We start from the raw sequence: 22515 nt of genomic DNA, 5'->3' as shown, positions 1-22515 counted from the left end.
CATCCGTATGTTAAACTCAGTGTTGTTTTCAATAACACATGTAGCCACCTACTGGTTAATATTCATAGATGCAGTCACTTATTATCACACAACTGTGTTCCTGGAACTGGATATCAAGCTAATGCACACCTGTCCTTTTGTTCCCATAGAAATACTAGTTTGAGCTGGTGTGTCCAGTATCATAAAATAATTTAGGTCAACCTGGGTTAGCATTTCGATGCAAGACCACCGCTCAGCATTCTTCAACCTGGTGCTCTCCAGACGTGTTGGGCTACAACTCCTATGACCCCAGCCAGTGACACATAGATTGGAGAAGGTGGTCATAGCTCATAAACTCAGGACCAAACTAGATGTGAAGTTTATTGTGTGAATGCAATTAATGTGCACTTTAAAAAGAATATCTAAATAGACACTTGTGGGGGTGGGGCAGGAGCAGAACTGCAGGGGGCAGGTAGGAGGAATTTAACTCCTTTCCCCCTGCACCCTAGAAGTGTAGATCAGCAGGGAAGACTCTATTATCCCCCAATAGATGATGCTGATTACTATGTTCTTTCACCTGAGATTTTTGCACTATTATTATTATTATTATTATTATTATTATTATTATTAGCCTCTCCCTCTGGATCGAGGCAGGGAACAACATAGAATGCAAAATATTATAAAATACATAAAACTGATTAAAACATATAAAAATTAATAAATTATTAAAATAGCCAGCGAGACATCTTAAAATTCGACTGAGTAGGCCTGTCGGAAGAGATCAGTCTTTATTGCTTTTTTATATTCAGAAAGACTATTAAGTTGGAGGATCTCTCTTGGCAGGCTATTCCACAGTCTGGGAGCAGCAGCAGAGAAGGTCCTCTGAGTAACAGTTTGTTAATCTATTTTTTGCTGGCTGAAGTAAAATCTTCTCAGAGGACCTGAGTGTGTGGGGCAGATTGTACGGGAGAAGGCGATCCCGCAGGTAGCCTGGACCCAAACTATGTAGGGCTTTAAAGGTAATAACCAACACTTTATACTTCACCCGGAAACTAATTGGCAGGCAGTGTAATGATTTTAAAGCTGGTGTAATATGGTCACCCCTAATTGTACCGGTGACCAACCTGGCTGCCATATTTTGCACTAGTTGAAGTTTCCAGACTAGGCACAAAGGTAGCCCTATGTAGAGCGCATTGCAGAAGTCAAGCCTCGAAGTTACCAGCGTATGCACTACCATCTTTAGGTCTTCCAACTCTAGGAAGGGGTGCAGCTGGCGTATCAGCCGAAGCTGATAGTAGGCACTCCTGGCCGTCGCATTTATCTGAGCTGTCATTTGGAGTGACAGATCCAGGAGCACCCCCAAGCTGCAAACACAGTCTTTCAGGGGGAATGTAACCCCATCCAGAACTGGTTGACACACCTCCAAACCCAGGTTGGGACCTTTGATGGTAAGCACCTCTGTCTTGTCTGGATTCAGCTTCACTTTGTTTCTCCTCATCCAGCCCAATACCACCTCCAAGGATTCATTCAGAGGAGACACACTATCCTTAGCTGATGCTGTTGTCGAAGGCATAGAGAAATATATTTGGGTGTCATCAGCGTACTGATAGCACCCCACCCCATGCCTCTGGATGATCTCTCCCAGTGGTTTCATGTAGATGTTAAACAGCATTGGGGATAGGATGGCACCTTTGTGGTACACCATATGCCAGCTCCTTCTTTGAGGAGCAGCTGTCCCCAAGCATCACCATCTGGAACCTCCCCGAGAGATAGGACCAGAACTACTGAAGCACAGTGCCCCCTATTCCCAAACCTCCCAGACATTCCAGAATCATACCATGGTCAATGGTATCAAAAGCTGCTGAGAGGTCCAAAAGCACCAGCAGGAACACACTTCCCCTGTCAATGCTCAGGCGTAGATCATCCACTAAGACAACCATGGCTGTCTCAACTCCATATCTTGCCCTGAAGCCAGTTTGAAATGGATCTAGAAAATCTGTATCATCCAAAACTGCTTGAAGTTGGAAGGCAACTCCCCTCTCGATCACCATGCCCCAAAACGGAATATTTGACACTGGTCTGTAGTTATTAAGGTCCAGGGGGTCCAGGGAGGGCTTTTTTTAGATGTCCTGAGGGACCTCTGCAGAGCCACAGTTTGGTTTGCCATTTCTTAATTCTGATATTTAATAGAGCTGTGGTTACAAGCTTAGTATATTGTTAGGTGTGTCATCTGTATCTCAAAGCACCAATTCCAACATTCCACCTCACTCTAGCTTTCTTCAGATGTATCCCTCACGTGAATGAATGCATAAGGGGCGGATGGGGCCTCAGTAACTAGGCAGGCCTCTGATGTCGTGCACAGCAACTAGCCCTGCTCTTTCGTGTCCATAGGTACAGTGTGAACATCTGTAGAGAGGCAGCCTGGGCACAGGGAGCATCAGGCATGCAGTGGGCAGGACTCATCTGCAGGATCATGTGGTATTCCAGATTGCACAGAAGCCTTTGCCCATACAGCTGTAGATGCAAAGGCTGCCTCCCTGCAGACATTTCAACTGTACATGAAGATGTCAGGGGGCAGGGCCAGACATCTAACACAACATCAGGAGTTGGGCTAGTCAGTTTTGTTCCCATTTCCCCCCACACGTGTTCATCTGAATAGAGCATAGATTTTCCAAGGAACAGAATTCAGGTTGGGACCATGTCAATATAAGTTGGCTCAAAACATATTTTTAGATCCAGTTGGGTAGTGGAGACCAAAGCTGCCCCATGCACAGTTACTAATGGAGCAGGAAGCAGGTCTTTTCCCTGCCCCTGCCCACAATGACGTCCCCGAGTGTACTATTTATGAATTCCTATATAAGAGAATGAATGCCACTCATTCCTATTAATTAAAGTAAATAGTGACACTTGGAGACGGCGTTGTGTTGCCCACCAGACCTGACCCTGTATGATCTGGCCATGAATCAAGAGAGATCTTCTAGGGAAAGGACTTCTTTATATACTGAGTACACATTCACTCACTATGTTGGGCTTTCTCTCCAAACATAACATGCCTATGAGAATGATAGACATTCGCTAGTAGTTAATACATGGTTTTGATTGTTTTTTCTTTATTTCAAGTTAAAAGTTCCTTTTACCTTTTTAGTAATTTAGTACATTGTATCCATGTGGTATTAGTAATGCAAATATAGTTGCTTTTATCTTTTAAAAAAAGTGTGCCTCTTTTGGTTCAAGGAATTGGGGACACCCTCTGTTACTCAATTAGAAAACAATTTGTAAACAATCACTATAATTAAAGGTTAAAACAGGCAGCCCTGACTCATGTGTAAACCTGCCATATGCTGTTCTCTCTGTTTTTTTCCAGTTGGATCTACAGTGGGTTCAAGTCCTAAGTGAAGGTTGGGCAACCCCATTGAAAGGGTTCATGCGGGAGAGAGAATACTTGCAAGTTATCCATTTTGGCACCTTGCTTGATGGTATGATTTGCTGGTTCCTACACTTTGTCCTTAGAGCTGTTGTCTGCCTCTGTGTACATTTTTGGAAAATTGGTTTAGGGCACCTACATAATGACATGAATGGAGCACAGCTTCTCATTGGAATAACCAGTATTATTATTGTATAAGGAGATCAGTGTTGATGATAACTAAGAAAAATCTGCTGATTACAATCAAATATTCTTGTACTAGATCCTATGGGCAGTATCAAACACTGCAGCTGCACTAGTGGGAATGACCACTAGTGCAACGGGAAGCTAGCAATGGCTTGCACAAGCAGAAACTAGCTGTAACTACTACTTCTTGAAGGGAACAAGTCAACTGAGCCGTAGTTTCATGGGTTGCACTAGAAAGTGCTAGCTTCCCATTGCGCTAGCAGTCACCCTGCTAGAATAAGGGCGGGCAACTTGTGGCCTTCCAGATGTTTTGGCCCACAACTCTTTAGTTCTCACCATTGGCTTTGGTGACTAAGGGCTGGTAGAAGTTGTTGGCCAAAACATCTGCACATTGCCCATCCCTGCCCTGGCGCAATGTGTTCATTGGCAGATTGCCAGCATTGGATGTATACCCAACTAAATCAGTAAACCCAGGCCTCACTCCAGTCCAACAGGCCACAGAATAGGCTCAATGTGTACAGTGTACAGACATGCTGAAATAAAGTAGAACATTTAAAAGCAGAAACCCCAGTGAGTATGCCCAAAAGTTGGTCACCACTAAGGGTGCTTCCAGACAGATGGCGCCTGACATTTTTTTTATGGTAAGAAACAAACAATGGGAAAACGCTGTAGGGTTACAAATGGAGGGAGATGTTCTCTGGATCCCTAATAAAATTTTGCATTTTGAGGAAGGCTGATTACAGGATAAAAGCCTCCTCTGGAAGCACCCACAGTCCCACTAATAGAACAATAGTTTTCAAGGGAGTTCCCATGGTGACTATACTCATTTCTTTTGTCCCCTCCAATGCCTCATGTCAAATAGGCTTTACAAGTTTTTGAAATAATGTAAAACCTGCAATCCTCTCTACTAGTAGTGGTGAAAGTGGATTGGGTGTACAAATACCAGGAGCTGTGATCCCTCTTTCAGCTCTCTGAAAAAATATTATTTGTCTTTAGCGAAATCCTGATTGAGTCCTATTCCACTGCTTGTAGTGGGATGTAATCGCAATGATCTTTTGTATACATGATGTTTCAGTCTCACCTACCATATAGGGGTGTTGTGACAATAAAATAGGAAACCTCAGGGCCCTCATCCAGCTGTAGTCATATGCAACTACTGGCCCAAATCTCCATTGACATCAAAGACACATATTGCTAGTATGAAAGGGTCCCAGATACACATCTGTGTCCCCATTAATAGGATGCGTGCATATCATGCTTGCTGGATTGACTCACGTGACTCATTCTGGAGGTAGAGCATGTCTTGGACTGGAATGTCAAACTGACATTATAGAGGTTACTTGCGGGGCAGGGCGGTTAAGATATGGTTGATAATTGTCTTTATATTTTGCCAGGAAGGGGTAGAGTTGATATATCCGAGCTTGGTATGTATTCAGTTTTTTGTTTTGTTTTTTGCTATGGTTTGAAACTAATTACAGTCAAGAGATTTACAAAAATGCATATTATGGAAATGAAATTTCAATGCAGAAAAGTGAAATCAGTATGAGTATATTCATGATCCAACCAGTTACATTCACAAGATCAGGCAGGAAAAAGGCTATAAATTGGCTCCTAACCTGATTGCACTGAAGATCCTGGCAAAGCTCTTCTTAGCTTCTATGAATTAGGCTTGTCTTCAAAATTATACATGTGTCTGTTTTAAGTGATCCCATTCTGTATCAGTGGAGGCTGGTGTGGCTGTGGATCCATTCTGGGTTTCAGTCAGAATCAGCCAGAACTCTAAAGGAGCTATCCATGGTGCCAAACCCTATCCCCCAAGACAGGTTCAGCACCTTGGTTAGCTCCGTTAGAGTTCTAGCTGGTTCTGACTGAAATCCAGAATAGATACACAGCCACACCAAAACTGGAGCCACCAGCCTGCACTGCTCTGTGTATTTGGCACAGGCAACTTGTCAACCACTGACTTCAATGCAGCTCACCAGCCACAGATTGCAGTCTGGTGTTTGACGCTGTCCTGTGATTTTGCAGTCCTTGGCAAGCAACAAAGAGAAAGTGTCTGGTCTTGAAGGACTGCCACACTTGGCTTAGTAAGCTGCATTAGGCTTGATGGGTTACAAGTTGGGAAGACCTTCTGTATATTCTATATGAAAAGGGGAAGAGAATTCCAAATATGTCAACCAACTTTCTCTTAATTTGGTTTTATGGATTGAATGCTTAACATTTGATGGATTTCGCAGGTTTTTAAATCTCTATAATACATATATTTTCCAAGAGCTTTGGGTAAGAGTAACCAACTGGAAGAGTGAAATGTATCTGGTTGAATCATAGTATGAATATACCATTTTTTAAACATTCCTGATTATGCATGGATTCAGTATGGATGACCTGTAGACTTTCGCCAATATAAAATAAGGATCACACAATCTGCATAGTGGCTTGGATTCAAAGGGGCCTTCTGCTAGTGGAAAGCCTCTTCTGCTCATGAAAGGGCTGCGTTTCCAGCAGAAGGACATTGTGCAAGAAAAGTGAATGGGAACCCAGAGGTGTCCTTGTTTTTATGATCATTTGCCTTTTTTGGCTCTGGATTCCACATCTCCCAAGTGTTTTTAGTTTAACTCTCTTACACATGCACAAAGCCAGCCCTAATGGCTGGGGCCCAAGCAGTTTCCCGATTGCTAAGCAAGGCTCTATGGCTGGAGTGCAAAAAGATCTCTATTGGAATATGCTTTTAGTAGCCACTTCCAACAACACCTACTTAAATACCCTAGCCCTGAGAGCAAAGCAATGTCTTGCTTTCTAATGGGGAAGTGTTTGCACTGGAGCCATTAGGACTTGCTTTGCAATATAGAACTGCATGCATCCCAGCCAACAGAGTTTCCTTTGCACTTAGTGCTTGGGGATTTAAAGAGAACATGCCTGTAAGTGGCTGCTGCAAGCAATTGTCAATGGGGAACTGATTGCGCCTCAGCCATTACTTTGTGCGGAACTGCATGCACCCTGTGAGTTGGATCCAGAATCTGCCCTGATTAATGGGGTTCCCTGCTTCCACAGGTCATCCTGTTCACCAGGGATGACTTTCTGGGCTGTTCACACAACATGTTAACCCACACTCTATGCTTGAGTGCAGGTTGTTGTCGAACCGTGGATTGTTTGTTGAACTGTCTGAAACCAGTACAATGTCTGCAGGGTAGCTTGTTAATCATGCCGTATGGTTTGCTAACCACTCTGAATAACCCAACAATAAACCATGGGTTCTCAATGTAGCTTGTTTGAGAAAAATAAGCCAAACTGCATGGTTAACAAGCCAGCTTGCAGAAAATGTCCTTGATTGCGACAACACGCTAACCCACAGTTCAACAAACAATCCATGGTTCAATAACAACTCACACTCAAACACTGAGTGTGTGTTAACTTATTGTATAAACCCAGCCTCTGTAAAGTATTTTCAGGTGCCTGGATAGGCTACCACGGGAAGGAGGGGGCAGAGAAGTTCACTTCCATCAGTGCAGTTGATCCAGCTTAAATCTGGATCCAACCCCATGTGTGTACATATAGTTGTGTGATATCAGCGCACATTGTGATGCAGCTCCAGATACATGGTTGTGTTAAATCTCCCTCTAGGGAATTGCTTGCATTCCAGCCTTATTTTGTTCACATGTAAGGGATTTGAGCTACATCTTCACCAATGAATGAAGTCATTCTGCTCACCTTTCTTTGGATCCAACCCATAGTCAAGATAATCAGATTGACAATGTCAAGAATAGTTAGAATAGTGAAAATAATCATAGAATCCATTAACATTGAGTTTGAAATCAACATAAAAATCATTTGCATCCAATGGTTAAACAAATTGCTGTCCTACTTAGTTTCTAATTTCTTCATTGATTACATTTTATAAATTGAACACACTTCAAAACAGTTTATTATGTTTGCAAGGAAAAATTAAAAACAAATGAAACCCAACTAACAAAAATGGGTAAGTTTACTGTGATTGCATTGGAAAGCAAATGCACTGGAGATATAAGTTAAATAAAGTAAAAGTTATATTTGAACAACAAAAAAACTAGAGAAATTGCAAATCTTCTGACACAGGAACATAGGATGAGCAACAATGCATAAGAACAAAGCGACTGATTGATGTTAAGTGACATCAACCCACTATTGCACGGCGTATATGACAAAGTGTAGCAATCATAGAGAAGTTTATTGCACATCTCCAGCAGTTTATATGGAAGAGTTTAAGACAAAATCTGCTGTAATCTTGAAGAAAGTGGTGTGGGTTTTTTTTGGGGGGGTGGGGGTGTTCTTAAGCTGTTTGGAAAAGCCAAAGGTCTAAAGATCATAACGTGGTATTGATCATATGAGGCTTAGAAGCAATCATTGAACAAACCAATCAGCATTATGGCTGTTGAATTAGAAATGTGAGTCATTCTGAAGACCTGGTTATGAACGAAAGAATTCACTTGCCCTTTGCTCAGAGTTGGGCACACACTCCTGTGTGTTTCCATGTTAGTGTGTTTTTCTATTCTGAGGCTCCTCGAGGCTCAGAGAACAGATGTTCACAGGTAAGAATTCTCCATTTTCTCTTCGGTAGAAGGCACAGTACTGTGTATGTAAAGGGATATACACAGAGCTGCCCTTTCCACTTGCAGCCAGTGAGCAAGCCCTTGTGCTGCTCATGCATTGATGTGCATGCAAGGTGGTGCTATCAAGCTGAGTGTAATGTTCTAAATGAAGGACAACCCTGTTTAGTGCCACTTACAGAACACAGGAAACTGCCCTGAACTGAGTCAGACTCTTGGTCCATTTAGCCCAGTATTGTGGACACTGACTGGCAGCATCTCTCCAGGGATTCAGACAGGAGTTTTCTGTGCCTAACTGGATCGAACCTTGGACCCTCTGCATGGAAAGTAGGTCCTCTACCACAGAGCCAAGGCCCCTTCCTTGAGGCAGATCTGCAGCCACTGAAGTCTTTGACATGTTTATTTCTATTTGTCGGGGTTTGATGCCTTGCTATAAAGTCAACCGAGAAGCTTGCAGGGGCAGGTATTTGAGCTTCAAAACTCTTGAAAACCCATATGGCACAAAGAGTTGTTCTACAAGTCACACCTAAGGGATTATATCACTCCAGTGTTCACACTGGTATTATATGAACTGCCCAGAGAGCGTCAGTTTTTGGGCGGTAAAGAAATGTAATAAATAAATAAAGCCACCACCTGTGCTTCGGTGCTGCTTTAATCCAGTTTTTAATCTCTGCTGAAATGTGGAATATTTTTTTACTGCTATGGTGCTTTAATGGTTGCAAATGGTTTTAAAATGTACTTTGAACCTTTATTGTTTTCATTGTTTTAAAGGCAGCTGCCCTTGGAGTAGGAACACTGAAGGGCAGGGTAGAAGCATGTGAAATAAAATGAACAAATAAATGTCACCTCTAGTCTACTGAACTGTGGTTCAGAGCGCCTTTCAGTAGGTAAGGCCGGTGCACCAGCTGTGACTCCTCCTGGACAAAGTTAGCCTAACCATGGTTCTCCATTCTCTGAAAACCATCAGATTTGGACTGTTGTAAAATGTTGTATGTGGGACTGCTTTTAAAGTCTGTTTAGAAACAGCCGTTAGTTCAAAATACAGCTCCTAGGCTGTGAACTGGGATCAGTTAATGGGAGCTTATCTGGTGAAAGCTTAAACAAATATACTGGTTTCCAGGCCCTTTCTGGGCACAAAATTCAAAGTGCAGGTCTTAGCTTTAAAGACCTACACCAGGGGTAAGCAAGCTGGTGCCTTCCAGATGTTTTGGATGACAATGCCTATAATTCCTTACAATTGGCCGTGGGGGCCAGGCTGATGGGAGTTGTAGTCCAAAACATTTGGAAGTCCACAAATTACACTACATGGCTTGGGACCAGAATATTGGAAGGAACACCTACTAGAATATGTGCCTGCCCATACACTTTTGTCACCTTCAGAGCCTCTCCTGCTCTTATAGTGAAGCAGGTGATCATTCTGATACCCAGGTCCCAAGCTGTGTGACACAGGTCATGACTGGGGGGAGTGACTTCTTGATTGCAGCATCCAAATTCTGGAATGCTCCCCAGGGAGGCTCACCTTGTGTCTACATTATTGTCGTTTATGCGTCAATCAAAGGCATTTTTATTTCCTAGGCTTTATTTTATTTACTTATTGCATATTTATACTGCCCAACAGCCTAAGCTCTCTGGTTAGTTTACAACTAAAACTATAAAATCCAGTTTAAAACTTTAAAACCACATAAAACCAGAATAAATTACAGTCTAAGGAAGGCTTGTTTAAAAAGATATATTTTTAGGAGGCGTTTACAAGTTATTACATTTTCTGCCTCCCAAACCGCACGAGGGAGGGTTTTCCAGAGGGTGGGTGCCAATACAGAGAAGGCCTGCTGTCTTGGTGCTTCATGACAACATTTTCTTCGTCTTGGGATGACAAGCAGGGCCTCCTCTGAAGATCATAAATGTCGCCTGGGTGTATATAAGGGAAGGCGGTCTGCTAGATATCCTGGTCCCAAGTTGTTTAGGGCTTTGTCAGATAATTGCATAACCTTGCACAAACACCGCAATTCCCAGCTTTGAATAGAACTGATTTTAATTGCTGGTTTTTTATCTTGTCATATTACTGTAATTGTTTTAGGTTTACATTGACCTGGTTCACATGTAAAGACAACCTATGGTTTAATTAACTCATGAGTTGTGGCCTTACCTAGAGTTAACCCATGTTTTGGCTGTCAGATGATGTCAACAAACTATGGATTATTATTTTCAATTCCTGAGTTGTTTGGTTTCCACTCACTTTGCTCACTCCTTCCCTGTATCCTACCATCCTTTGCAACATTGTAGTACTGCCATGTAGAACAGAATGTTCCACTCTTGCCTGCTGCCTCTGTAGCCTGGTAAAAAAAACAACCATGAACAATCCACCATTCTGGGTTCACATATAGCAATAACCCATGGCATAAACAACCCAGAGTTCACAACCTAACAACAAAACATGGTTTCTCTTAGTGGGTTGTTTGCAGTTAATGACTCATAGTTAACCCATAGTTCTGGGTTGACCCTGTTCAGACGACATGCTAAGCCATGGTGGTTAAGCATTTTGAGTGAAACACTATGCCTTAGCATGTAATGTGAACCATGACTTAGCTTGTCGTGTGAATCATTCCTAACCACGGTGGCTACATAACCACATTTTAAACATGCTCACTAACATTTACTGCAAAGGGTTAGTGGCCTAACTATGGCTTAGCATGTTGTCTGAACAGGCCCAATGATAACCCTTGATTCAGCAAGCCATACTAATATAAACCATGGTTTAGCACTACATGCGAATCCAGCCATTGTAAGGCAACCAAAGAATCTTTTTACATTGAAGTGTGAGATACTGATGGATTGGTTAAGTAAGCAAAGTTTACTCGGATAGTCTCATGATGAGGGTGTTCCTGTTTCACAGAGTTTTCAAATCACCAGCATTTTCACATACCGCTTTTTAAAGTGAATTAAAATTTGACATTGTTTTTTCAACAGATGGTGTGATTAACCTGAGCATTCCCATCGTACTTCCGATATCTACAGAAGACAAGAAACGCCTGGAAGGCTGCAGTGCATTTACACTGGAATACAATGGGAGGAGGGTGGCAATACTAAAAAATCCGGAATTTTTTGAGCACAGGAAGGAAGAACGCTGTGCGCGTATTTGGGGGACCACGTGTGCAAAGCACCCCCATGTGAAAGTAAGTGAACAGAGATACCGACATCTTCCATTTTTGCAGAAATAAATCTAAATAACCCATCTGCCTGTTGAGACAGTCTGTTCTGCATTCCCTCAATACAGAATATAAAGTCGGCGGCAGTGAAGAGCAGGGACTTCTAGGTAGAGGCCTCAGGACTCTTCTAAGTGGTTCAGTTGCATATATTCCTCACTTATTGGGAAAGCTTTGGAACATTAAGAGCTGATGTCTATGTTTTAAACTGCTCATTACTTTTATGTTGTGTGGCAGTTGGGAAAGGTTATTATCACCGTTCTTATTTAAGTACGTCATATTGGAACTGTTTTTTATTGTTTTATTTTGATATTAATTTTGGATTGCAAACTGCCTTGAGCTTTTGGAACAGAAGGCTGAAAGTATTTGAAATATGTAAATATGCCCCGTTGTTAAATCTTTGAATTAAGAGCTAAGGATAGCACATTTCATAACAAGGAGGGGTGCAAAAATCCCAGTGTCCATCATCCACAGACACCTGAAAAAGTGGTATGAGAAAAAAGCCAAAGGCAAGGGGCAGAACTGAAGGGGATTTTTGAAGAATGTTTATTCAATAGAGCCTACGGGTTTTAGACTCCAACTGAGTCCTTCTTCAGGGCAATCTAAAAAAACCCCAAAAAAACCCATGACAAAGACTTATATAATTAAGAAGAAAAACTAAACGTGTAGGCTCTTATTGAAATGCGTAGGCTCTATTGAATAAACATTCGTTGGTTCCACCTCTTGCCTTTGGCTTTTTTCTCACACTCCTACAGGGTTTTTCCTTTCTTTTACCTGAAAAAGTAGGCTGGTGGATAGATTGCTGAAGGCTATGACTTTCAGGTAAGCCTGAGCTCTGGCACCTCTCTCTTTAGCACTGCCTGAAAGGAAGGCAGTGTATGTGGCAGGGCCCGGGTGCCGGGGGTGGGGACAGGGACAGACCAGAATGTACCTATTAGAACAGGACCTGACTTCATTGGCATGCCCAGAGCTTCACCGCTCCTTCTTTCCAGTCCAGATCTTGGAAAACCATGCTAACTCTAGAGGAATTGATTGCAAAAGCAATCTACATTCCTAGCATATAGTAACTATGGACTATCTCTACTGTAGGTCGCCAAAGTCCCCAGATCGAAGGATATACAAAAATCTTAATATGGTTCTTGCTTCACTTTCATCACTATCCCTAACCAATCCATTCATCCCTTACTCAACCTCAGCTATGATCTTTACTTTCCCTACAAGTAAAGATCCTCCATAGATCCATCTGTGTCTGTTCTCCTTCTGGATCAGGGGTAAGGAAACTGTGGTCTTACAAATGCTGTGGGACTCCAATTCCTATCTGCCCCAGACAGCATGGGCAGTGGTCAGGCATTATGGGAATTGTGCTCCAACAACTTCTGCAGCCACAGATGGACAGGAAAAGCAGATTCTGAGAGCCGTAACATTTGCAAAGAAACTTGTGCTCTAAGCCTAGAAGGATAAACACCCACCACCTGTTATTCAGTGGACTGAAGATCTTACGGCTCTTCCTACATTTGAATGTATATCTTACAGTCGTCACTTTGGAAGCTTATTTAGATGTATAGTCTGCTTATATTAACACATATATTTGAAAAGGGAGTGTCAAAACCTCTCTTTTTAAATCAGAAGTGTTAGGAACAGTTATTATGAATGGATATGCTTTCATGTTTTTCTTGAGTTCTTGCTATTGGTGTTATTGTTTGCAGGTTCTTTCTCCTTTTTGTTTTGTTATAACTGCAAATAACCTTTTTAAAAATATAATGTTATTACAATTAATGGTGATGCTTTTTGATAGATGGTGATGGAAAGTGGAGATTGGTTGGCTGGTGGAGACCTCCTTGTGTTAGAGAGAATAAAGTGGAATGATGGGCTGGACCAGTACCGTTTGACACCCTTGGAGCTGAGACAGAAGTTTACAGAAATGAATGCTGGTAAGCATTCCCATTTGTGCTATGTAACACCGGGCACTATTTTTATTGGAAACGTGGAATATAAATTAATTAAACAAACGAATAATTTGAAAAGAGCAAGGCCTTCTCCATGGTGGTCCCATCGCACTGGAACCAATGGCCTAGTGAGACCTATCTGAGCCCTACACATGTTCAGGAAAAGTTGAAAAGATCCGAGACATTTTGTTGTCTCGAGTGGAGCCCAAATGCATGCCCCTCCCCAACTAGGTAAAGTCTTGTAGCATCATCCAGAAACCAATTTCTGCTTTAATCTATCTCCACCTCATAGTACTTCCTGAAGTAGATCACATCACCCTGCTGCATGGTAAGAACATAAGAAGAGCCCTGCTGGATCAGACCAAGGGTGCATCTAGTCCAGCACTCTGTTCACACAGTGGCCAACCAGCCATGGACCAACAAAGCAGGACACCATGCAACAGCACCCTCCCACCCATGTTTTCCAGAAACTGGTGCACACAGGCTTATTGCCTCGAATACTGGAGAGAGCACACAACCATCAGGGCTAGTAGCCATTGATAGAGGCAGCTTTGAGTATAAAACAGGCCTGATTGTCTTGAGGCCCACCAAGATGAAAACAGCTTGCCTCGCAAGTGACTGACAGGCCCATTTTTGCTGTCCAAGGAAGGCAGCAATGCCATCATACTTGGCTGTTGGCAGGGATTTTGCTAGGCCTGGGCCATGGAACCCTGGCCCCTGGTCTATTCCCCAGAGTGTTCATTGGTGCAAATGGAATGATTTTTCTTAGCTTAATTGCAATGTGGGTGATTTTCAAGGGGGATTGCATCTCCCTCTATGCTGCAAAAAAAACCCCAACCCCACAACAAAGTGCTTTTGGATTTGCACCCTGTAAATTTTTTGAAACTCAATTTTGGTGCAGATGTTGCCTTTTTTTTTAGGTGTGTGTGTCTATATGGGTGTGAATCGTTCATGAGAAAGTATGCTCTTTTTTGCAGTGTTTCGCACCATTTCAAATTAATTGTAACTGAAGAGGAACTGCTGATTTGGGACGATCCGTGGCTGGGTGCAAATTAATTGAAGAATTTATTGTATTTGAGGTGGTAGGAATGAGAAATTAATTAGCTGGCTTTGCCTTCTGTGAAATTTAAAGAAATCATAATAATTATTTCTAAATTTGCAAATTATATATAAATTAGCATATGAAAATATATGCAGATTTGTGCCCTGTGGGCCCCAAATCTTTTAAGTGATTGGCAATGGCCCTAGCTGGTGGACTGTGTTAGGCTTGAGCAGCCGTGTTGTAGAGCTATGTTTGGGAGAATTTTTGATCTGGGATGCTGAAATTTCTTTGGATGGTTTCTTTCCCCTCTCATTTGCAGTTATCTAGTGTCTTTATGACAGTTTTGTTGTTTTAGTAGGTGATTTTTTTTGGCAACTTAAGAGTTAAAAATAGGGGGGCATAAACCATTAAAAACGTGTTTGACTCTTTTTGAACCTGGCTATTCTCATTAGACCACTCATGGATGTCTGATCATTATTTTAAACCTACTGATTAGCATTTTTACAGATTTCGTGTCTCTTCTTCTTTACCATCATGTATTTTTATTACGTCTCTGTGTTTATATGTTGTAATGGTGTTCTGTTGACTGTAAATAAAGATAGATTGAAGATTGACTCTCTTCCATTGAAATCTGTGGGAACTAAGAGTGTAATCTTTTATATAGAAGTTACCCCAAGAAGTTCAATGGGACTTTCCTAAAAGTACTGAGCTTTTGCTGGACCGTGCCTTAAAAGAATGTACTAGTTTCCTAGCAAATAAATAATGTGTGTGAGTTATTTACACAGCTATCTTAGTAAAAGACCTCCCAGCAAGAGTGAATGATTTTCGTGTCAGAATTCCCTTGCCTGTTTTTGCTGAGTGTATATGTGTGTGGGGGCGCGTATGCATATGGCATGTATTTTTTAAGCCAGCGGGTATTAAAAGCTTTGTATTTACTGTAGATGGTTTCTCATATAATTTTCTCTGCTTGGCACTGTTATTCTTCAGTATGGTGTGTTCCTGCTTCTCTCAATTCTGCATTTCCTTCTTCTCACTTTTCAGATGCAGTGTTTGCTTTCCAGCTGCGCAATCCTGTGCACAACGGACATGCTCTGCTCATGCAGGACACCAAGCACCACCTGCTAGAAATAGGCTATAAGCATCCTGTGCTGCTCCTGCATCCTCTCGGCGGATGGACCAAAGACGACGATGTGCCCCTCGATTGGCGCATGAAGCAGCACGCTGCCGTGCTGGAGGAGCATGTCCTGGATCCTAAGTCCACGATTGTTGCCATTTTCCCTTCTCCAATGTTGTATGCTGGACCAACAGAGGTATGGCATTTCCTCTGTGAGAAGAACTGAAATAACATTGTTTTCCTGTCCCCTTTTGCTTCTTCCTATGACTAGGTTTTATTCCTTAAGATCTAACTTCCCCCCCCTTAGATTTCCCACTTTAATATTGCTCTGTTTTGTTTTTATAAATCAAAAAAGAGTGAAAGGGTAACGTTTGATCAACTTGCTTTTTATTATTTTATGAATTACATGTTTTTGATGTTCTTGCTTTCCTTTCTGTCCTACTTGACCCCTTGCCAATATTTAAACTGTAAGTTGATGGGTAGTGATGTGTTCTTTCTTGCAATTTCTGTGAAGCACTTAGTTTATTTTCAACAACAACAACAACAACAACAATAATAATAATAATAGGAATTGCCATGCTTATTCACACTAAAGGACTATCGAACTCCTCATGCAAGGTTATCTACAGCACAGACTTGAGCTGCCCCAGGAATTCTGGGAATCGTAATTCAGTGAGCGGGGCGGTGGGGTGGTGGTTATGGATCAACTGAACATTCTCAACACCTTCACAAACAGTGCAGTATTGTGCATATTTTATTCAAAAGTACGTTTCACAATGTTCAGTGGAACTTTGCAACTTTAAAGAGTTGTGCTTCTGTACAATTAATCAAAAACACTCTGCCTGTTCAGACAACATGCTAAACCATGGTTAGGCCACTAACCTTTTGCAGCAAATGGTTAGTGGGCATGTCTAAACCATGGTTATGTAGCCCCCATGGTTAGGAATGGTTCACACAACACACTAAGCCATAATGGCCACAACACAGTAAGCCATAATGGCCCATAATGGTTCAGAAGACACCTTAAACCATGCCTTTAACCATGATGGTTAAGCCAGAAAGCTGGGCTGTGTTCAGAAGACACCTTAAACCATGGCTTTAACCATGGTGGTTAAGCCAGAAAGCCTTATTCACTGTGGTTAAAGCCATGGTTTAAGGTGTCTTCTGAACACAGCCCAGCTTTCTGGCTTAACCATCATGGTTAAAGGCATGGTTTAAGGTGTCTTCTGAATGGATCCAGTGTTTACCTCAAAATGCTTCACCACCGTGGCTTAGTGTGTCGGCTGAATAGGGTCACTGAAGCTTCTCACTATAGTAGTGCTAGTATGTACCCAGAGGTAGAGGTTTGTGGTGTTGCTACTGAGGATCTATTTTGCATCTATAACAACATGGCTACTGAGATGCAAGTCCTCATTGAGTTCACTGTGTTTTACTCCCAAGTAAGTGAGTGCAGGATTGCAGCCTGAGGCGCTAGTTTTTAAAAAAGAAATGCGTGCCACGAGGGTTGTTCTCAACAGAGCTCCCATCTTCCGGCACTTCTGTAGGTCCAGTGGCACTGCAGAGCTCGAATGATTGCTGGAGCCAATTTCTACATTGTGGGCCGAGATCCAGCAGGTATGCCCCACCCGGAGACCAAGAAAGATCTGTATGAACCCACACAAGGCGGAAAGGTGCTCAGTATGGCTCCAGGACTGAACTCAGTAGAAATCATTCCCTTCCGAGTAGCTGCCTACAACAAAGTCCAGAAGGCGATGGTTTTCTATGATCAGGACAGGTAAGTGGCCTGGCAAAGGGCAGCCTGCCACAGTGAGCATTTTCAAACCTGAAGCATAGTGTTTTTGTAACCTAGGCCAGTATGCTGTTTTGCATGGCAAATGCCTCTCTTTCGCTTTAAATCTATGTGAGTAATGATTAGGCATGAGTATAAAAGCTGTGAATGACAGTCTAAAAGGCAATTTAAGCCTCAGGGTTGAAATCCCTCGAAGTATCTATTATTGTCTAGGTTCTTTTCACTGTGGCCGCCTTTGCATAACATACCGAAACAGGGTTCCATGCAATGAGAACAAGCTGCAGCAAGCCTTGGGGTTGCATGCTTTCCTGCCCTCCCCGACATCAATGGGAGGAGTTCAGAAGCTTTAGCTTCCACTTTTGATTAACCACACAGCTTCCCGTGTCCTTGGAACCAGGAATGGTGTTTAACCCTATCAATGTTTAGCTTAAACAAACCAGCTTCAGAAACTAAAGTTTGAAGTTGGCTTGTTTTAAGGGAACTGTCCCGGACTGAAATCTGGAGTGAATTTACTGCCCCACTGACATGGGAGCCACCAGACTCCACTGCAGAAGATGAATTAAGATGGAGAAGATGCAGCTTTTGTGCTATGTTAGCGCCATATTCACGGATACCTATCTTTTTCTTACTAGGCACAATGAATTTGACTTCATTTCTGGCACACGCATGAGGAAGCTGGCTCGTGAAGGTGAAAATCCCCCTGATGGATTCATGGCACCAAAAGCATGGAAAGTGCTGACAGAATACTATATGTCCCTGGGGAAAAATAATTAATTCTGCTTTTACCCAAGAGTGCCTTTGTTTTAAAGATGGGTGCCAATTGATTTAGATGCTATTATACTTCATCTACTTTGCATTTTTCTACTCTGTATGTGGGCATTTCTTCCCTAGGCCAAACATTGGTTCTGGCCCAGCTTTCCCCTCTCTGGAATTATTAGGGAATTTCTTCTTAATTTCAAAGGAAAGCCATGGAAGAGATTTTACTGTACATATTAAAAATAGATCTAGATTATGGAACTCCAAAGCCATATTGTGATTTGTCAGAGATTTTGGGAAGAGGGATGCCTTAACTGTGCAGCTGAAGACTATCCTGCTATTTGCCTGTTCTTCTTTGATGCTTTTAATTGGCTGCATACATCAAGCAAGGGATCAAGGATAAGACTTTATTCCTCTTTTTCTTCTTTTTAAGAGGCAGTCCATTGAAAGCTTAGTTTCTGCCTAATTCCACCATGGCCTTTCATTTCCATTTTTGTGGTTTCATGACCTATTGTTATTTTAATTATGATGGTTATTAAGATTTGGTATTAACCTCATCAACCTCTCTTAGTAAGGGCAAGAAACCACAGAATCCTCTTACCGTTTCAGGTTAAAAAGGCTGACCAGTTTTTAGACCAGTTTTCAAACTGTTCCAGGGAACTTGGGGGATTTCACCACCTCACTCTGACATTGAGTGGACAAGCTTCTCTGAAAGAAAACATGCTTACCACAACCCATCTTCTCCTGCAACCTGGAGGAGTTTGGAGTGTGTTCTAGCTCACAATTGCAGTTCAAACCATGCAACTGTGAGACCCAGTAGAATAAATCATTATTCCACACAAATGGAATATAGGACGTGTCCCAGAATCCTCTGTGAGACACTAGATTTCCATGGCAGTTGAATTGTTCTGGAAACTGTTTCCTAAAGGCAGACAATTGACAACTGCTGATTTAGATAGTCACTTACCCTGATCTGAAACAAACAAGAAAGCAGATTCATTTGTTGCTGTTGGAGAATTTAAATTATAATGCCAGGCAGCTTAGCTTTCTGCCTTCCAAGTTCAGTGGGTTCTTAGTTCTGGAAACTGTCTGCATGAGGAACTTATTCACCAAAAGGCAGCATGGATCAGAAGAGGAAATGCAACAGTAAAGTCTCCAAGGGAGAAGAACAGAGAGCTCTGCAGGACACAGGCACTGTTTACCTCGGAAAAGCTTTGCGTTCTTCATCTTTAACTGACTTGATCGTGTATTTTAAATCCTTTCTACACAATCATGTTCCTGTAAAGACAGGAGCTGAGATTTTGATGAATCAACATTCTGGGCTGCATTCCACGTTCTGCACATGATAATAGCGTGAGCACAAAGTTACCTTTTAGCAGAAGTAACCTCTTTTCTAGATTACTGGTAGTTAAGAGGTCACTAACAATGCTTTCTGTCTTATTACCTCAAACATGAATGCTAATTTTGGTGTATCATAATATGCCTTTGTGATTTTTGTTTTCTATTTTATGAAGACAAAATCTATGGTTACAGTTGTGCAATAATACTGCTAAACTGGTGTCATGTCATAGCTAAGAGATTGAGCTATGAATTTCCCTGAGTCACGAACTCAATAGGTAGCGTTAGGTAAGCTATTATTCTCTCTGCCTTAGCTTCTCCTGATGCAACACATGGGGATGTCAATACTTGCCTAGCTTACAAGGTTGTTGTAAGGATTGTGAGATAATATATGAGATGCTTTGAACATTCTGCGGTACTATATACATGCTATTATTACTTTTCAACCTCTGTAGGTAGTTCTAGTATGAGATGTGCCCTCCCTCAAACATTTCTGGACATTTGGACATGACAGACACAAACCTTGCTGCTGCTATGATTGAACCAGGGTGTTGTGCTTTGATGTCTACACCAGAAATCTAGGGCTGTTGGCTGACCTGCTGCATTCAACCCATGAATCTCTTGGGTATAGCCTGCCCTGCTGGGCCATCTCAAAACAATTTGCTTCCTGAGGCAAAGGAGCAGACGGTGCTCCCTATTCCATATACCAAAACAGACTGGACTGCCAGTTAAATTTTATTTCATTTCTGCTGGCGGGATAGCATCCTGGACTGTACTTCAGGCAGGCAACTACTTTACGGGCCCAGGGCAGGTTGTGTGGCAAACACAGTTCTGTCCTTTCACAAATGGGAATGACCCTGGTATATAAGATTACTGAAAGCATTATGTTCCAGGACTTCCCCGACCAGGCACCATCCAGTTGTTTTGGACTATAACTCTCATCATCCATGACAACTGGTCTTACCAATTGGGGAATATGGTGGTTGTAGTCTGAAAAATCTGGAGGACACCAGGTTGGGAAAGGCTGCCCTAGGCGGAAGGAGGGTTACGACAGAGCCACCACCCAATCACCAGGGCTGTTCTTTTCTTTCTTTCCTTTTCCATTGCTTCCTGTGACGAGGAATTTACTATACCAGTTCTTAGGCTGGCATAGATTCTAGTTCTATGAGATAGAGAGGGGAAGGATTCTGCCCACAACAGGGCAAAGCTCCACTGTCATTCAGGAGGGACCGCCGTGGCAGAGGGGGGAGTCCACAGTAGTCTATGGCCCCCTGGGACACCCTCTCAGATACCAGTGCTGCACCTTAAAAATGGTTTGTAATGTCATATAACAGGTTAGTAAGAATACCCCAAGCAAGATCTATTGACCTGTAGAATGAGCACCCTGCGCTTTCCTGTATGTGCTGATCCCACAGTAGACTGGGGATTCTTTTCTTCTCCTGCTGTGCTGCTATGCCTCCCTTCCTCATGTGGAGAACTGAGCCAGGCTAAGAGAGAACATAGGGCAATGGATTGGAGTATGGCCACACTTTAGCCAAGCATTTATATAAAATAAAATAGCAAGTTTTTAATATCTATCTCCCTTTTCAACATTTTCTAGAAAGAAAACAATCGTTTTTAAAAGGTTGTGACGTATCTCTTTTTTTCTGTAGAATTGTGCAACAAATACATTTTTTTACACACTTGAAATTGTATTTGAGAACACTTTTTAAACATTTCCAGCTTTTAATGCTTTTGGATCTTTAGGACAAAAGAATTAAAATTGTGTATTTATATTTTGTGTAAAATTAATGCAGCCACTGAGCAGAACACACCAAGTAGGCAACCTGCACTCAATACAAGAAGGTTGCGTGAGCTCTCCTATCAGCTGCACTGAATTAAATAGAGATTGAGCATCAGCAATGCTTAGTGGATGGCCTCCGTTGCAACATTGCTAGCCAATGTATATTAGCAACAGTGCCTTTATATCCAAGACTTCTGGAAGGGATGTTGAAGATCTTGCCATTTTGTAATTAAATTGATATTTTTTAAAAGTGCAGTTACATTTTCTTTTTACAACTTTATAATACTATGTTCATCATCAGTCCAAATATACATTGTACTATTCCTTTTAAATTTTTTAAATATATATCCAGTAATATTTTATAGCATATTTATTACACATATGTAACTGAAATGTATGCCTTAACTGATACATCTCTTGATTAAAGTATCTTCTCAATCTGATACTGTTGCTAGAATTCACTTTTAATATAAATATTTCTGTTCAACTATTTTCTGCCGTTACATTCATATATACCCCAAACCTTTTGCTTGCCCGTTACCTATTGTCTGCAACCCCCAAAGCCATTGGCTAAGATGTTGTGATGTCACAGAATGACTGAATAGCTCAACATGCTCTAGGTGCAGTGTCTGCAACAGTACATTGACAGAGTAAAATTCCTTTTGAGGAAAATGGAGATTTACACAAAGGGCCTGCCAGCAGGAGCTATGTGCTGTTGCCACGAAGGTGGAGCACTGGTCTTCAGCAAATGACCTATGTGTGCATGCAGTCCTCCTCCCCCAGGTAAACACATTGACAAAAAGGGAGAGACTGGGTAGGTCTTCCTCTGGAATATTTGCTTCTTTGAATTACTTGAGTTGTGTGCACCTGATTTCTCCATTCAAGATTATTATTATTAATAATAATAGTTCATTAGAGCAACGTTATAATTGGAATGTAGTAGCCCAATTTGAACAGAGGAGGAGTGATGTGGGATGAGTCTAGTTTTGCTCTACAGTTTTCATCATTCCTCACTATTGACTATGCTGGCTAGGGCCTATAAGAACAAAACATCTGGAGGGCCACTGGTTACCCACCCAAGTTATACAACCTTCTTGTGCCTTCCAGCATTGGTTTGCTTTTTTGTTCACCCTGCTTTTCTTACATCATTTTACCACAAGTGTCTGAGCATACAGAGGTAAGCGCATGTACACAACTGGTCACACAAAAGCCTGATTCTCGTGTTACAGCTCTCAGGTAGAGCAATGCAAGCAGAGCTGCACCAAAAAGCGGTCTCTGACATCACATGTACAAATAGCCCCTCCCCCTGGTACCCACATGTACAGTGTGAATGTTTGCAAGGGAGCCTTGGTGCATTCAGCTATATGCCCAA

The 22515-nt window shown here is 42.0% G+C and overlaps 1 protein-coding gene across 2 annotated transcripts in view; it reads left to right on the top strand.

Moving 5' to 3' along the window:
* The window catches only part of PAPSS2 (3'-phosphoadenosine 5'-phosphosulfate synthase 2), a 67897-nt gene extending 46311 nt beyond the window's left edge, over positions 1–21586 (top strand). Inside the window, exons 7-13 of one of the 2 annotated variants that reach the window (XM_063132927.1) lie at positions 3344–3455; positions 4984–5013; positions 11140–11345; positions 13171–13306; positions 15405–15673; positions 17022–17251; positions 17899–21586. In XM_063132927.1, coding sequence (XP_062988997.1) covers positions 3344–3455; positions 4984–5013; positions 11140–11345; positions 13171–13306; positions 15405–15673; positions 17022–17251; positions 17899–18040 — 1125 coding nt within the window. In that variant the 3' untranslated portion in view covers positions 18041–21586. The remainder of the gene's footprint in view (positions 1–3343; positions 3456–4983; positions 5014–11139; positions 11346–13170; positions 13307–15404; positions 15674–17021; positions 17252–17898) is intronic. The other variant, XM_063132928.1, reaches the window with a different exon arrangement.
* Positions 21587–22515: the final 929 nt, after the last annotated feature.

The sequence above is a fragment of the Elgaria multicarinata genome, chromosome 8 (assembly GCF_023053635.1).
Source record: "Elgaria multicarinata webbii isolate HBS135686 ecotype San Diego chromosome 8, rElgMul1.1.pri, whole genome shotgun sequence".
Lineage (NCBI taxonomy): Eukaryota > Metazoa > Chordata > Lepidosauria > Squamata > Anguidae > Elgaria > Elgaria multicarinata.
The sequence above is the reverse complement of the archived record's forward strand: the minus strand, read 5'-3'. Positions and strand labels throughout refer to the sequence as shown.